This window comes from Lepus europaeus, chromosome 1, assembly GCF_033115175.1.
Source record: "Lepus europaeus isolate LE1 chromosome 1, mLepTim1.pri, whole genome shotgun sequence".
NCBI classification, from domain to species: Eukaryota; Metazoa; Chordata; class Mammalia; order Lagomorpha; family Leporidae; genus Lepus; species Lepus europaeus.
In genome coordinates, this window is record NC_084827.1 from 139,823,895 (window position 1) to 139,842,043 (window position 18,149).

Here is an 18,149-nt window from a genome sequence, read left to right on the forward strand (position 1 = left end):
TGATTTAACAGGTATACTTCTTTCCATAAATTTCTATTTTATAACATGTTTACAGATAAATAATATATAGTGTTTATAGATTGTTAAAAATCACACAAATGTTATGTAAGCATACTCATATACTTGAGATTGTTTCCATTCAATAATACAGTTCTGATGTTTAAGCGGATACATAAGGAAATAATTTATTCCTTTCACTTGCTTTACAGTAGACCATTCTATGAACATATACTTTAGTTTTCCATACCTCTTTTGAGAAATATTTACTTGGTACAATGAACATATTTTAGGTCAACTTCTGTACATGTAAAAATAATTTCCTTGTATAAATAAAGTATATATATAAAAATAGATCTGCTTAGTCATTATTATTTAAATGCCTTTTCAACTATATATGATAGTGTCAATTTGTACTCCAAAGATGTAGAAAATGTAATCCCACAAAGTACAGACCATATTACAGCTCCTATGTCTCATTTGGTATTATCAGACTTTTTGATTTTTACCAAATAGTGTGAAATGGTGTCTTATTATTTGAAATTGCATTTTCTTATTTGTAGCATGTTTCCTTGAATTTAATGGTTAGTCATATTTCAAGGTTTATGAAATGCCCTTGAAATCCTTTACCTACTTTTCTTTTTAAGCTATCTTAATTTGCAGGCATTCTTTATGTATTCATGACATTTTTATTTTATGTATTGTGAATATACCCTTCCAGTTTATTACTTTTCTTTATGCTTTTACTTGTAGTATCTTCTACTATCATAATTTTAAATAGTCATTTCCTATATGACATAGAAAATTTTTCACTTAAATTAGTGAAAGAATACATAAAACAGACTGATCAATAACAAATGCAATAAGGTCATCTTATTCTTGAGTTTTATAATAGTCATACTGGAATAATTTTGCATGGATATATTCTGAATTGAATAATGTCCTAGAGATACACTGTTTCTACACTGAAGCTTACTGACAATCAAGTCCATTTGTACCAGAAGTAATTTTCTTTTCACAGAAATAGACAAAACATAGAAAAGACGAAAAGTCTTTTACTACATATATAACAAGTACACTGTTTGAGTTTATAGTCACCAATTCAAATTACTCTAACACAAAGGAGAACAAAATATAAAGAACTGAGGATATGATTAAAATCCAACATTTTTCAATAATCCTTAAATATTATTTATTAAGCTTTCATATGTAATACATTGGTTTTTGTGTACTATTATTAAAATAATAAACACATTTGATCAGAGGAAGTAAAAGTCTAGAATGGTAATGATTACAGAACTATTATCCACACATTAAGTTTTTATACTTCTCCAGAGTCTCCTTAGCTTCTGAGTACATGATTATTTTCCCAAACAGGGGGAAATGCGGTCTTATTTTTTATATATGAATGAGTTTTCAAATACGCAACCACATAACACATCTGCAACAGGTCCTGTTCATAGTCTAGTGAAGTTTCTACAGAGAGTGATTACATTCTTTTGAATTACACTTCAATTACATGGTAAAGGATAATAACTTTCTGGTAAAAATCAAGGGGGTAGTCAGGAATATGGGAATAGATACGGTAACTACCAAGTGGAGAGTTAGAAATGGTTAGGGTCAAGATCATCATGAAAAACAGAAATCGGGTTGCTAGCACTTAGGGATAAGTAAAGCATTATTTGAATGGTTCAGCATACCATTCCTTTCAACTCTATGGAGGTTATGGAGTGGGTATCTCTCAACTACTGGGTACAGCAAAGCATTACTTTTATTTGGCTTGCTTATATTTTAGGGATAATACTAAAAATAAGAAAGACTTTTGAAAGCTTATAAGTTTCCCCTCTACACTATTCTAAAATTTAAAACCAAAGCTAGTCTAACAGCAAGGGAAAAAATAAAATTTTTCAGTTGTATGAAGGACTATCAAGATGGCATGAGTACCAGTGATCAAATTTCAACTTTCTGATCTGATTTCCCAAACCCAAACTCTAAAAACAAAGAAATGTCTTGCATCAAAAATAGGAACAAAGCACATTTTGAGGAAAAATATTTGAAAGAAAATATAGAATGATTTCCCTTCTACATTGAAGGGTAAACTATGTGTACTATATTTAGATACCTTCTGTTCCGTTCTCTGAGTGTGTCAATTCATTCATTAGTCTATACAACTTTTCTTTCACCAACACTTCCTTTACCAGCAAAGTAAAAATAGAATTAAACAGATTTCAAGTATAACAAACACAATCTGAAACAAACTATCACTAAGTCAGCACCTTAAATCTTCAACATGAATATGTCTTTAAGAATAAAGGAAAGGCATTTTTAGGTTACCTATTGTACCTATTGCTGTTAACACTCCATAACACCCAATGACAGGAGACCTTCTATTGTAAGACTTTCTGTTGTCACATACCTGAGCAACATCACCAGGTCTGCATCACTTGAGAGACGCACCAGCCCTGGGGTCCCTTCAGTGCGGATAAACTGGATCTTCTCCCTATTCAAGCAAAGAAATAGCTCAAAATATATGTGGTAGGCTTTTGGGACATAACTCTGTGGTAAAACTGATTTTATAATGGTAATTTTTTTTAATTAAACTTTTATTTAATGAATATAAATTTCCAAAGTACAGCTTATGGGTTACAATGGCTTCCCCCTCCCAAAACTTTCCTCCCACCCACAACCCTCCCCCCTCCCGCTCCCTCTCCCCTTCCTATCACATCATGATTCATTTTCAATTCTCTTTGTATACAAAAGATCAGTTTAGTATATATTAGGTAACGATTTCAACAGTTTGCCCCCATATAGCAACACAAAGTGAAAAGAAAAGAAAAAAAAAATACTGTTGGAGTACTAGTTATAGCATTAAATAAGGGTGTACAGCACATTAAAGACAGAGATCCTACATAATATGGTAATTTTTTGTTGCTTATTAAGTGGCACTAATTGTGTAATATCCTAGGAATATACATCCAAGAGACTTGGTCCTTGCCTTGAAGAATGACCTTGTGTGTTTCAACATCTCCCAATTATAACACTGGGGGAAAAAAGATAATTTTAGTACTGTGATTATTTTGTTCCCTGAGTACTACAAGAAGTAGTAATACCATTCAACCATAAAACCAGTCCCTGCTTTGAGTTAAAGTTGGTTGTGGGTCTGAATTAAGCTGTGGGCATAGGATGATCCATGTTCTTCCAAAAAATAGTCAGGTTCACCCCTCACTGCTCCAAAAAGGGGTTGCATAGGTATATTTATCTGTTTTCCTAATGCTATATCTTTAAGTCATATGTGATGAGTGCATTACTACTTTGAAGCAGATATTATCTATGCATTATAACAAGTATATTCAATATAAGTATATATAGCTTTTAAAATAAGTGAAAAACTCAAATACTTTCGGTTACTACAGTTGATGAAGTAGATTGTGTGTAGACCTATGGAAATGTATAAGTATATACATGTGCATATATATAAACACAATGTTACTTCTACTATTATGACACTCATTTTTTTCTTTTTGTTTTATGAGTCACTGTCATCTTACTATTTTCAATGCATTATATAAATATCATTTCCATAAAAATTCCCCAGCTGTTTCCCCTTATTTACATCATGCTATGTCAAAGCAGACCCATCAGTTTTTATAAGACAAGGAAAAAAACTACAGTGCTGAAACCATTCCATTTGATTGAAACAGAAAGGCCAAAGCAAATATGCAAGTTTATTCTGAGTGCTGAGGAGACAATAATCAAATTACTGAACTCTGAAGTAAATACCAACCTCTAATGCAAATATGTATTCAGATTTAGTTCTTATCTATAGTGCATTTTACTTTTCCATTTGCTGTTTTTCATAGATTCCCACTGTATTTTATATTTCTAAAATCTGAATTTTCTTAAGGTTACTTACTGGTCTGAAAGCAAGGAGGTAGAAGGCAAGGTTTGATTGTTCAGATGAAAACTTCCCTAATGTATAGAAAACTCAATTAATTTGCCCTTAACCAAACAGTATACAATGCATGATAAACATTTTAGTCCTTATTTTCTCCTAGCTAGTTTCAGTTTGCATAATATTTTTGCATATTTCAGCTTGAAGGCTTGAACCAGGCTGAATATTTTCTTCCAAGTGTTAGAATCCTATGCCTGAGGCACATGATGGAAAACAAGGCCCATTATCTGGAGAATGTTTTTTTGATAAGAGATTGAAATGTTGAAATTAAGATACAAAGTTATCTTGGAGAGAAATGAACTGAACCAAAAAGTACTCTTACAAGGGTCAATAACAATATGCTTTGAACTTGAAGAATCAAAAGCTATCTTCAACAAATATGCAGTTTATTTCCTTCATCTGCATCACGATGAATCCCGGCAAATAGAACAAAACCTACAAACAGGCTGAGCACCCTCCCATTTCCCTTTACTAGAGCTAAACACAATGGGTTGAACGATGGTAAAAATATTATGCTCTGGACAGTGGCTTTTAGGCTTCCTGTGAATAAGAAAACCATCATAGCTCCCTGAGTCACAAGGATGACAGAGTGAGGAAAGGAAAGCGAGAAGGCGCCAGAGGAAGTATGCCAACTGGGAAACTTTTCATCACTTTTCAGATCCTAGCAACTAGGCAGTGAAAGCAACTGATCTTATTTTTCATGCAAGAACATACCAGAAGGCAGGCTGAGACTAGTTTTCTACCAGGCCAGTTAATATATCACAGTGACAAGCTATGGGTCACATGCTTCCAGAAACGGAACATGTTATCTGATGTACCTCATGCTACAGGTACTTTCTTATACCACCATTCGCTCATTCATCAGCACACATTTTCTGAGTCCTCACTTAAGTGCTGGATATGGGACCACACACTGGGAATCCATCAGAAAGTAAAACAAAATCTCTAGTCAAGAAGCATGTGGTGCAATGGACGAGAATGGCAACTGGCAATTCTAGTGTGAAATTCTAATGTGAAAATATTAACCTGTCTGTTCACTTAACTGAACTCTATTTACCCTTTATACCTGCTCCTATAGTCATTTAAATGTGTCATATAGAAACAAAGAAGGCATTCCTTTATCAACTGTCACAGGGTAGATCAAGGCTGAGGAAGAGAGAAGTCACTAGACATCTGAAGTGTCACCAATCTTTTCTGAGAAAATATAAAAAGGAACCCCTTGTTGTTATTAGGTGTTTACCCAATATTTTGTAGACCTGTTTCTCAACCTGGTGTCCTTGTCTAACAGTAATCTGCAGACATAATCTCAAATTCTGCAAGAAGCTTTTGTGTTTTCATGTTGATGCTCAAAAAGACTAAAATAAGTGTATTTAGTTTTTACTTACTTTGTATATTTTTTCATTCTATAGTTCACAAAAGCTGTTAGCATAAGTGCATTCCTTTTGAAATACGAGTTTCCTGATGGCAGAAATCCTTCCTCCTTTATCTTTGTGCTCCTCAATTACCAAGTAGTGCATGGTACTGTGCACACAATAAGTGCTTCCTAAAATGCAAGTCAGGCACCTGACCAACTAATGCCAAAATAACAGGTTTGGCTCCTAAAAGTTTCCCTTAGTGGTATTTGGAATAAACAGTCTTGCTTCCATTTTTTGCTGTAGCCAAAAAAAAAAAAACAAAACAAAAAAAAACAAAAAAGAAAATCTGGAAGCTGATGTCAGATTATATACTAAAACAGAATCTACTATTAAGGGAAACCCAGAGAAGGCACAGAAGCAATCTCTTGGTGAGAAAACTCCCAACCGATAAAACAAGATGCTAATCTGCATAGTGATGACTTCAGGAAAGTCTCCCAGGACTCTCACAAATCTAGGCCTCTGTGGCCACTTCCTCTCACCTCCACCTCCGGAAGATCAGCTCTGGCAGATCATCTGAGGACAACAAACAAAGTCTCAAGGTTGGAATTCCCACAGAAACCGACCAACATTTTGGCGAAGTTAAAGAGGAGCACGGGTTCAGAAACAATCAGAAGCAGCAATGCTCTAAACCACAAAACACTGGATTGTAGACCAGGGTTTCTGCAGTTCAGTGACACATTCACAAATACTTAGGTTTCTAAAGACGCCTTAGGGAAGTTTTAGAGAAGTACTCCTGACTTCCCTAACAGTAAAATGTCAAGAAAGGAAAATTAGCATTGACCATTCATACTGATTATTACAGTCAGAAGACACTGTCTGACTTGATGGACAGAGCCAAAAAGTAGAAAGTTTTTTCTTTCACTTCCCACTATATAGCTTACATTTGAAAATTCAAGTCCATTGCGATCATGTGATTCTTATAGATACCTAGAAGTGAAATGAACTACCCACATGTCTAGGGGCAAAATTTGTCATAAATGGATGTAAAGTATCCCCATGCTAGGAACTTAGAGAATTACTTAATTCTCTTAGGTTGTTTCCTCATCTTAAAGTCAGCATAATTACAGAAGGTAAAGAAAATACCTAGCCTGGAGCCTGTATAGTAAGCACACAAAAATTTTAAACTACTGAGAATATTATTAGATATGTCTCTTAATTATGTGTTCATTCTTCAACAATCAGCATAACTACTGAAAAGAAAGCCAAACTAGATTTCTGGTGACCCAAATCCTTTTGCTGTTTTCTGTTGTTAGCAAATTGTTCTAATCATGTTGTTCATCTTAGCTTATTTCATGAATATTTATTGAGTATTTCTATGATAGATAATGACCTTTCTATAAAATGGAAGCAATGTTGTATCAAAGAGATAACACATATGAACAGTCTACATGTCTCATAATTCAATGGATAATAGGAAACATTATTCCCAATGAAACAAAGTTCTACATTCATAAATAGCCCTCCCTTTCTACATTTTTTGCTTTCCATGATTTCAATTTCCCATGGCCAACCGTAGTCTGAAATTATTAAGTGGAAATTTCTAGAAATAAATAATTCATGTTTTAAGTAACTTTTACTATCATATTCGTTATAATTGTTCTATTTTACTATTAATTATTGTTGTTAGTCTCTTACAGTACCTAATTTGTAAATTAAACTTTACCATGGGTGAATATACACATAGGAAAAACATAGCGTATATAGGGTTTGGTGCTACATATGATTTCAGGCATCCACTGGGGATTTTGGAACATATCCTCTGTGTGGAGGAGGAAGCACTACTGGGAAACAAAACCATTTCGTATTTCATAATAGGAATTCACACAAAAGCATCTACCATTCTCACAGCTGGAATCCAAAGTCCATTATTCTAAAGAATTAAGACCTAGGAATACACTGGAATGCTAACCTACAGATTGATGGTCACATTTTCTTATGAATTATAATAATTTTTTCTGAATTTGGTAACAAGAATTTCAATTTTAAACATACTCAGGACTTTAAAATATATTATGTTATTATTTTATTCTTAAAAATACATACACAAAAACATACAAAATATACATAACAAAAAACCCACAAAAATTAGTTACTATGAAACACCTGGAATGGGAAAACCAGCTACATAGCTCATAAAAGGATTATTGGGATAAGGTAGTATTTTCCAAACAGTAACATAAACATCAAGGCAAAGGGAAAAATAACTTGAAGTACCAATCTCTGGAAAATAATACTAAAAAAAAAAAAACCTGGTAGTTGCTTATATTTTGGCAATCAATAAAAAAAATTCCACCTACAACAAAAACATGAAACATTTTGTCAGAAAGCATTCATGTCCTACATAAAGAAAATAAGAAACCTTTATTTCAAGAAGTAAAAGGAATGAAGACATGAAAACTATAGTTGTAGAAGAGAAAAAGGACAATTATAAATATTTAATTGTACCCAAATTAATTCAAAAATAAAACATAATATTAATCAAATCCTAATGTAATTGAACATTATTCAAAATCATCTCAATACCCAAGATAATGCTATGTTTTAGAGAAATTTAGCTATCAAAACAAATAACTGCTTTGATTTTTTGGGATATAAAATGCATAGTATGATATACAAAGATACATCACTGCTACATTAAAAAGATGATTTCTGTGTCTTTATTTAGGTCACTCTATGTAACAGAAATATAGCTGCTTGCCCACTGGAATAGTTTAAAGTGTTATTATTAATTCTCAGTTATATGTATGGCCTCTGAAATTGATTTACTTAATAAATGCTTATCAAACATCCATTACATGCAACAATGTGAGAAGTCCTATTAGGATTAAAAAGATGAGCAAAACACAGAAACTAACTTCATATAGCTTATACTACATTTGGGATACTAGTATGTAACAATAAATATGGTAGGAAAGCACAGATATTTTTAAATATTTTAAGTGTATGCTATTTCCACTGTAATTTATAAAAGTAAGACACATATCATATCCAATTCTCCAGTACACTGGCATTACGATGGATTTACAAACAATTTTTTCTGTGTAATGTATCTCTTGCTCCAAAGAATCTGAGGGTAATAACTTATTCAATGTGAAATGTTAATAGTAGCCACTTGTATGCAGGACAATGTGCAGTAAACAAGGTAATTATTTTTTTTTTTGACAGGCAGAGTCGACAGTGTGAGAAAGAGACAGAGAGAAAGGTCTTCCTTTGCCGTTGGTGCACCCTCCAATGGCCGCCGTGGCCAGCGTGCTGCAGCTGGCGCACCACACTGATCCAAAGGCAGGAGCCAGGTGCTTATCCTGGTCTCCCATGGGGTGCAGGGCCCAAGCACTTGGGCCATCCTCCACTGCACTCCCGGGCCATAGCTGAGAGCTGGCCTGGAAGAGGGGCAACCGGGACAGAATCCGGCGCCCCGACCGGGACTAGAACCTGGTATGCCGGCGCCGCAAGGAGGAGGATTAGCCTGTTGAGCCACGGAGCCGGCTAAAACAAGGTAATTTTAATTTAAGCAACACTGATGCTATGTCAGTTTTCCTGAAGAGAGTTTTCATTACTATCTAAGTCTACTGCTAGAGAAAAAAAAAGAGAAAAATACTAACAGAGGGAATTATTATTTTGTTTTCTTTGTAAGAAATACTTCTGTTTCACTAATAATGGATGATTCACTATAATACTAATAATAAATACATGTAAAAACAGATTTCATTAAGAGCATTTTATCCTATGTTAAGCAATACTCATTGTTCCTTATGATTTTAGAAATGGACTAATTATTCTTGTGGGTTTGGGGAAATCATGGAGGCTGGATTCAGTATTATTTTGCTTTGGTCCACAGAGACTCCATATCTGACCAACTACCAACAAAAGGCAACATTTTACCACATTGTTTTCTTGATAACTGAAACAAAATAAATGGCAAAATAAAAAGCAAAACTTAACAACTAAAAAGATACAACTAAAACATGTTTATTCCTCATGTGAGAAAAGACTTGAAAACCCTGTTTTATCAGCAAGTAAACAAACATTTTGAAGAAATATCTAGTGGATAAAAATATTTACAATTTGGGAAACTCTCAGTTATATCAAGGAACCATATTTACAGGAAAACAATTTAACAAGTACTTGTTTGTGCTATTCTGAAAAGTATGTAAACTAATTTTGGCTATTAGAATTCTTGTTTTGTGACTTTTTATGTTAAGTAATTGACTAATCAGTATTTTTTTTCTTTTTTTTAAAACTAATAATTATGTAGTTATGGCAGTCTATCCATGAATATACCAAAAGTACATATACATCTGGAAATTAACATGTATGTTTAAATAAAATATGAATGGCAGTTGTTCCTTTTGCAGAAGTCACAGAACAGGGAACAATAACCCAAATCTCTGATTAGAACTTCTAAGTCGCAGCAGGGTGACTGCAGTTAACAATAATTTAATGGATACTTAAATAATAGCCAGAGGAGAGGATTTTAAATATTCTCAGCACAAAGAAATGATGGAGGAGATGGCTGTGCTAATTACCTTGATTTGATCATCACACAATTTACATATATGTATCAAATGATCATGTTGCACCCCATAAATACACACAATTATTAAAAATTTAATTTATAATAAAACTGCTTGTGATGTCTTCTGTCTAGTCATGAATTCTTTCTAGGCATGAATTAATCAAGTCTGGTTTTACCATACATGTAAAAGACTTTAGAGTAAAGTTCCCCATCGAAAACAGTACAGGGGCCAGTGCTATGGCATTGCTGGTAAAACTGCTGCCTGTGATGCCGGTATCCCATGTGGGCACTGGTTCGTTTCCCAGCTGCTCCACTTCCAATCCAGCTCTCTGCTATGGCCTGGGAAAACAGTAGAAGACGGCCCAGGTTCTTGGGCCCCTGCACCCTTGTGGGAGACCCAGAAGAAGCTCCTGGCTCCTGGCTTCGGATCAGCTCAGCTCTGGCCATTGTGGCCATCTGGGGAGTGAACCAGCAGATAGAAAATCTCTCTCTCTCTCTGTCTATGCCTCTACCCCTCTCTAACTCTGCCTTTCAATCAAATAAATAAATCTTAAAAAAAAAAAAAAAAACTGTGTAAAAACAGCTTTAGAAAAATATTCCACCCAGATGTTAATCATGGAATGAAAGAGCTCCTAGCTGCAGTTCAATTAGATTCACAGGACCACATGTTTCCACTTACAGGTATGGTCAGTCTCAGGAATAGGGATTTTGAGAATTAGAGTAAGTTTAGGGGCAAATTACTTTAAACTGTGTCCTCATGGTACAAGGAATAAGTGAGGACAACTAATATAATTTTATATATACATATCTATATGTATATATAAAATTCACTGTATGCCTACTATGCTTACACAATAGCAAGTGCTTGATATATATATATATATACATATAATATATACACATTATATATATATATATATGTCCTTTTAATCTTCAAAGAAATCCCACAACTTAGAAATTTCTATCTTTACTTTACAGATGACAGTTACAACTTGGAAGGTTGTTAAATGCCACATTCAGAGTCAGCTGGTGAACAAATCTCAACGTGAGAACCCAAGCCCAGGTCTGTCAAGGCCCACATTTGAGCTCTTAGGATCAAAACCTACTACCTGGCCATTACTGCTGGTCTCCCAGGGAGTTATGTCTGGGAACCAGATCATTCCACTGGCTTTGACTATATAGTGTGAATTCATTATTTTAAGCAAGTATCTTTAAAAATTCTATTATTATCCTGATGTCAAACCCTAGAAAAATCTCAATCCAGGTTTCCTATTATTGAAATTTGGTACAAAAAAGATCAAAAGATTGCCATGTTGGTCCAGACATCTGAGTGAGCAGAAACAAATCAGAGGACTAAGAGAGAGACAGTAAATCTTAACAGGAAAATGCATAAGAATTCACAGATGTAAATTCATGCTATTTAGACTAAGCAGTTAGATGTTAACTGAGATTAATTATTTCTACCTCTATATTAGATATAGAAAAAAAACATCTGTTATAAAGCTAGATGAAAAATAGGTTAGAAATTTTGACAGGTTTTGCAAACTTTTAACTCTTTTTAAATTTTTTTAAAAGATTCATTTGTTTATTTGAAAGAAGAGTTAGAGAAAGAGAGATCTTCATCTACTGGTTCATTCACCAAATGGCTGCAACAGGCAGGGGTGTGCCAGGCCGAAGCCAGGAGCCTCCAACTCTGCCTGGGTCTCCCATGTGGGTGGCAAAGGCCCACGTACTTAGACCATCTTCTGCTGCTTTCCCAGATGCATTAGCAGGGAGCTGGGTTGGAAGTAGAATAGGCAGGACTGGAACTGGCACTCATATGGGATGCCAGTGTCATAGGCAGCAGCTTAATCCACTGCACCACATTGGCGGCCACAGAAATTTTTATTTTTATTTAGCTTTTTATTCCGTAAAAGTCTGTATTGTTTAATAATTCCAAAATGGGCAAATATTATTTTTAAACAAGAAAAGATGGAGCAAAATTAAACTACAATAAAACTTCAGGACTCTTGAAATACCATAATGGTGATCCTGAGACACATCCATTTGCCTTTTACAGCTCAGAATTTCTTGACTTTCAAGTTACTGAATTTACTAAAAACATAAAATGTGGGATGGTCTGATTTACACAGATGAACAAAAATGTCACAGATCTCATTCTCATGGCAAGGGAATCTATGTAGAAAGCATTCAAAGGGGAGTTAGCTTGGTGCCCAGAATAATTATCATCAATGCCTGGGGAGAGTGGGAGGGGTGGAGAGTAGACGGCTGGACAACGAGAGAGGAATCTCAGATCTCAACTCAGGTTATTACACCAGATGCTTCTTCATAACACAATGTTGTATAAATACCAAAACCAAACATTTTATTGCATGCACATGTAATATATCATTTTAAGATTGTTTTTAATTATTATTAAAGGTTGTTTTTAACAAGTTTTTCTGCATTTAGATACACTATTTACTACATTCTGTTTCAGTTTTTATTTTCTATGTCACAGTATATAAACAGTATGAGTAATCACACTTTCAATGAGAACCAAAGATAGTATATAATAATATATAATAATCCAATGGAATACTACTCGTTAGAGGTAGTACCAAATTCTGATTTATTTATTTACTTATTTATTTGAAAGAATGACACAGAGAGAGTTATCGACAGAAAGACCCTTTATCTGGTTTATTCCCCAAATGCCCACAACAGCCAGGTCTGGGCCACACCAAGATCAGGAGACAGGAACTCCATCAGGTCTTCCCCATAGGGGCAGGGGTTCAAGCACTTGGGCCATTTTCCACTGCCTTCCTAGGCGGAAGCAGGAAGTACTCCAATGTGGGATGCCAGCATCACAAGTGGTGGTTTAACCTATTGCACTACAATGTCTGCCCCATGTTGGTACCCACTTTTGATGCTGATTTTTCTAATTTGGAAAATAAGCCTCTTTTTTTTTTTTTGAAAATAAGCTTCTTCTAAGATTAAAATGTAGAAGGAGAAAAGAAAAACTTGGTGTTATTCACAGTTACAGGACAGATGAATTTGAGGAGAGTAGTGATATAAATACAGCAGTTGAAAGTAAAATCCATGTCCTATTGCATGGAAAATCATAGTCATTCCACAGGGAACAATAGACATGTGAACTCTTATGGAAGAAAAAGCTATATACAGACACAAACTAAATAAATTGCTTATTCTTCTCTGTTTTAGGAGGAATTACAAGAAAAACCCAGAGGTTCCCAAGTCATATCATTTATTTCCCCTTTATTTCATAGAGAAAATAAGCAGGGTTCTTTCTCTTGAGTAGCTGTGCCACAGATGAGGAAGAACGTATAGAGTTACCATGGGATTGGTAACCCTTGTCCAGGGTTGGAATATATGGTCCAAAGTAACCTCTGACACACAGATTATTCAGTATCTCTATGCCACACGTAAATCTGTTATCAGAAATATCATTAAAATGTGATATTAAATATCTCCAGCTGTTCCTTTGCATTTGTGAGACTACTGATTACAATGCAATTTTAATTATATGAAACAGAATGTTCTTTCATATATATGAACTTCCTCTTATGTTGTTAATGATAAGCAAAATGCTTAACTATCAAAAACTTTTCAGAAAATCAAAGTGCAGAGTGACACACACTCAGGGTAAGAGGATCAGCATTCTCTCATTGGGTTAAGCTCCTGCTTCCTTCTACTTACTACTGCTGCATAGTCTTTCCATGGTCAAATTCTGTAAACTTTTCAGAAGTTAGAGGTGAAACATATTTTAAAGCCTATGAAATAATTTCTTAGCAAGAAATTACCATGCGAGATCTATATTAGAAGATTAATCTTCAGCAATCCTCACGAGATTGGAGACATTTAAGACTAAGAAAGCAGAAACTAAACAAAACAAAACAAAACAAAACAAAAAAAAAGTTGCCAACTACGGTCAGTAGCTTTGCCTTTTGTCAGGATTTCTTCAGGTTCCCGCAGCTCAATGAAGAGTAATGATCAGGTTAGGTGCCCAGTCAGGTGGACTCAATCACTTAATTTCTCCAATGGTGACGATTTAAAGATGTGTTCATTGCGTTAAACAATAATGTGGAGTGCTGAGAGTAAGTGGAAAACTTCTGGAGTTCCTTCTCAGTGTGTGTGTGTGTGTGTGTGTGTGTACTGTCTGGAGCTGTTATCCTGTGCTTAACAAAAGAGGAGAAATTTTGTTTGCCCTGATTTGAAATCTGGACTCTCTAGGATCTTTAATTAGAGCACTGAACAGCTCATTTCTACAATTTTATTAACTAAAACTTCCTACGCAAGACTTTCTAGGGGACTACGGATTACTGAGTGGATGCCATTAAAAACAAACACACAAAATTCATACTTGGATAATTTTCTATAATCTTTCTGTGACTGAGAAGAGCATGCTTATGCTGGGGAAAGCACTAAAACTTGAGTTAGATGTTAACGCGGTGAAACTGTGATTTCTGTAATGTAAGCAACCCTTGTAGTGTCATATGTGAAAGCCTTTGGAAATTTTAGAAGTTAATGACAACCTTAAAGACATAAGAAACTGAGAACATTGCAAGAGTTATTTGTTAATTAATTTATTTATTTTTAAATATTTATTTATTTGAAAGGCAGAGTTACAGAGAGGCAGAGGCAGAGGCAGAGAGAAAGAGAGAGGTGTTTCATCCTCTGGTTCACTCCCCAGATGGCCGCAACAGCTGGAGCTGGGCCAATCTGAAGCCAGGAGCCAGGAGCTTCTTCCAGGTCTCCCACATGGATTCAGGGGCCCAAGGACTTGGGCCATCTTCTACTGCTTTCCCAAGCCAAAGCAGAGAGCTGGATTGGAAGTGGAGCAGCTGGGACTCGAACCAGTGCACATATAGGAAGCTGGCACTGAAAATGGCAGCTTTACCCACTGCACCATAGTGCTGTCCTGGTAGTTTATTTTCAATCAACAAATAAATATATACAGTCACTAATTACAAAGTGCTATTTTAGGTATTTGAGCAGTAGAGAATCGATGAGTTGGACCAGATCCCTATTCATAAGGATTTTAAAACATACTTGAAAAGAAAGCATAAGAATTTGAAATATCAAAGCATGAAAGTTGAGTAGTCAAAAGAGTACAAAGCACACTTTGATACACTACATGATTAATCATCAAATTAGTGTCTAGACCAGAGGTGATTACACCTGGCTGTGCCATGAGAATTACATGGAGATATTTTAAGAAAATAATGCTTGGCCTCTAACCAGACTTCCTGAATTATATTTCCAGCCAAGGTGTGGGAAGATAATGGTATAAACTCAGAGAAGAGAGAAGAGATGGAAGGGGTGAGGCTTGGAATTTTGAATTTTATAAAGCTCACTTTGGCACAAATGAACCAATATTTGATAAACACTGCTGTGGGCCAGGAGGGTACCATTGGGAAAATATATTTACGCCTGTACAGGTAACATGCAGACCAAATGGGTTATGTAATATTTTCAGCAGAAACTCCTTTTCCACACCTACTGATGCCTAGCACACTGAAATTGAGACAGTCTATGCCAGATCATGAGTGAGAGTCCATAGCAGAGTTGAAAGATTTCAAGGAGGGGGAACTTGCACTAGGCTTTACAAGAAAGATCTCTCTTGTTAAATTTAGATGAGGAAAGCTTGTCAGAGAAGAGGAGCAGCCTGTCTTCAAGAAAATAAAACCTGGCTTCAAGCACAGTACATTGAAGAGTTGTTTAGAAGACAGGGTTCATACAAGGGAATGTTGGACTAAAGATCAGACTTACTACTTGTGTTCCCCTGTGGGGTGTGTGTGTGTGTGTGTGTGTGTGTAAAAATGTGAATACCAAGTCTAGGACTTTACCAATTTTAATTCAATAAACTCTGTTACTTTGGTTTATTCAAGCTATATTTCAAAAGGATAGTTCTCATTATTTTAATTATACTCTGAACATCTACACATCTATGATGCATTGTGACTATACATTTTTGTTCGTTTTTCATATCCCTTCTTTAAAGAGAATTCTAGGTGTTTTGGTTGAGCTTATTCAACTCTTATACTTAATAGAGAGAAGCCAGTGTTACAATGACTTGATGTTGATGACACAGAATACTTGTGCACAATATGCCTTTGTAAAGAATGCTAGAAGAAAAAGAGTGAATTCCCAAAGTGATTAGCTGTGTTACTAAGACTTAATGGTTGAAAGTTAGGTACCTTGAAGCAAGAGAATATTACAGTTACCTGAGTGAGTGATTCCTAGTGAGATCAGGTTGACGCTCCTGTAGAATTTCAAAGATATTGGGTTGACGGAGAAATGCAACAATCTTGTCATTATAAGCTGAAAAATATCAGAAAATATAACTTTTTTTTAGAAAATTGTAATTTATTTTCTGGCTATAAATCCAAACTTTTTAAAAATCTGGTTTTTGGACAAATATTCCTTGTATTCAAGCTCACAGCTTAGAGCTACAGTGTTAACTACCACTATATTACATCCTAATTTGTATCTAACCTATTATCTGATTATTAGAAAACATCTGGTGGAAATGGTTTATTAAGCATATTTTAACAATTTTATTTGTTTGAAAGTCAGATTTATAGAGAGATCTTCCATCTGCTGGTTCACTTCCCAAATGGCTGCAATGGACATGGCTGGTTCAAGCAGAAGCCAGGAGCCAGGAGCTTCTTCCAGTTCTCCCATGTGGGTGGCAGGGGCCCAGACGGTTGGGTCTTCTGCTGCTGCTTTCCCCAGGCCATTAGCAGGGAGCTGAATCAGAAGTGGAGCGGCTGGGACACAAACCCATGCCCACATGGGATGCCAGCGTCACAGGCAGGCCCCCTTATTCGCTATGCTACAATGACAGACACTACTTACATATTTTTATTAAACCCATTTGATCAGCCCCATATTTATGATATTTAGTTCTCCAGGAATACTGCTGACATTGATCATTTTAAGCTTACCAGGATCAACCTTACAATAAATGGTAAGTCAGAAGTAGAAAACCATCTTCTGGTCGAACTTCTGATTGAGTATCAGCCAGACAGAGGTTATGAGTCAGAACCAGAGTTGTCAAAATATCATAGTTGCCACTGACAGCTATGACTAAACTGCAGAAGACAGAGCACTCCCAAACTCTATATGGAAATAAATAACATTAAGCCCCAAATAGTTCTTTACCAAACCAACAATATCAACAGTTATAAGTATCATCATCATCAACCATGTACAAAATAGGTTTTTAAAATAACCACTATATCGTAGTCAAGTCTGGATGAAGAAATTTAAAAATAGCTAATTAAAGTTTACTAAGGACCTGTTAATATTGCTCTTGTCAAGAAAATAATTTTAAAATGATTCAGTTTGGTTATATTTATTAATAATCAGAAGGAGGCACAAATTCACAGAAAACAGATTGACTCTCAAACAAGAGAGATCCTGGTGCAGTCAACAGTTTTGTTTATAACTATGATTAAGAAATATGCTTTCCTAAAAATAACAAGCAATTAAACAAAAGTATGCTTCAGTATTTATGTATCAACTCAAATTTTAGCTATGTCACACTATCTATATATATTTTAATGAAATATGAAAAAGACATTTTAATAGATACTATCTGCTAAAATGAAATCCCACTGCTAACTCAGAGTTTCTCTAAATTAACATTTCATAACACATGAATAATGGAGACACTTTTGTAATTGAATTGATGAAGCTTATATTCTACCCAAGAGCAGAGACTTGATAAATTTTAAGCAAAAATTGTGTAGTATTTTAAAATTCTACATAATATTTAGTATTGTGTTAATAGTGATATAATAAAACACAAACTGCTAGACTTTGACCCTAGATTTCTTCCTATCAGTAGTTGTCAAACTTCTTTATGTCATGGCCATTATACTTCAAGATAAATTTTTTAATTAAAAAATTTAAAGCAGAAGCAAACAAATAGAGAATTTCTCTAATTTAAGCTGTAGAGAAGAACTTGTACATTCCTCTATCCACCTGTCTTCTCCACCTGCCTTAGAGGTTCTATACTTGAAAATCACTGATTTACTTAAACCTTATCATTTAACAAATGTTTTAAAAAGACTGAGTTATTTATTTGAAAGTCAGAGTTACAGAGAGAGAGAGAGAAAGATTTTCCATCTGCTGGTTCACTCCCCAAGTGTTTGCAATGGCCAGGGCTGAGCCAGGCCTAAGTTTAGAGCTTTATTCCACATTGGGCAGCAGGTGCCCAAACACTTAGGCACTCTTTCACCACTCTTCCCAGGCCATTAGC

The 18,149-nt window shown here is 35.0% G+C and overlaps 1 protein-coding gene across 2 annotated transcripts in view; it reads right to left on the minus strand.

Moving 5' to 3' along the window:
* HECW2 (HECT, C2 and WW domain containing E3 ubiquitin protein ligase 2) overlaps positions 1-18,149 on the minus strand; it is a 335,902-nt gene that overhangs the window by 53,143 nt on the left and 264,610 nt on the right. For both annotated transcript variants that reach the window (XM_062189442.1, XM_062189447.1), the window contains 2 exons: positions 16,108-16,204; positions 2,414-2,497 (listed from right to left, as the gene is read on the minus strand). In XM_062189442.1, coding sequence (XP_062045426.1) covers positions 2,414-2,497; positions 16,108-16,204 — 181 coding nt within the window. The remainder of the gene's footprint in view (positions 1-2,413; positions 2,498-16,107; positions 16,205-18,149) is intronic.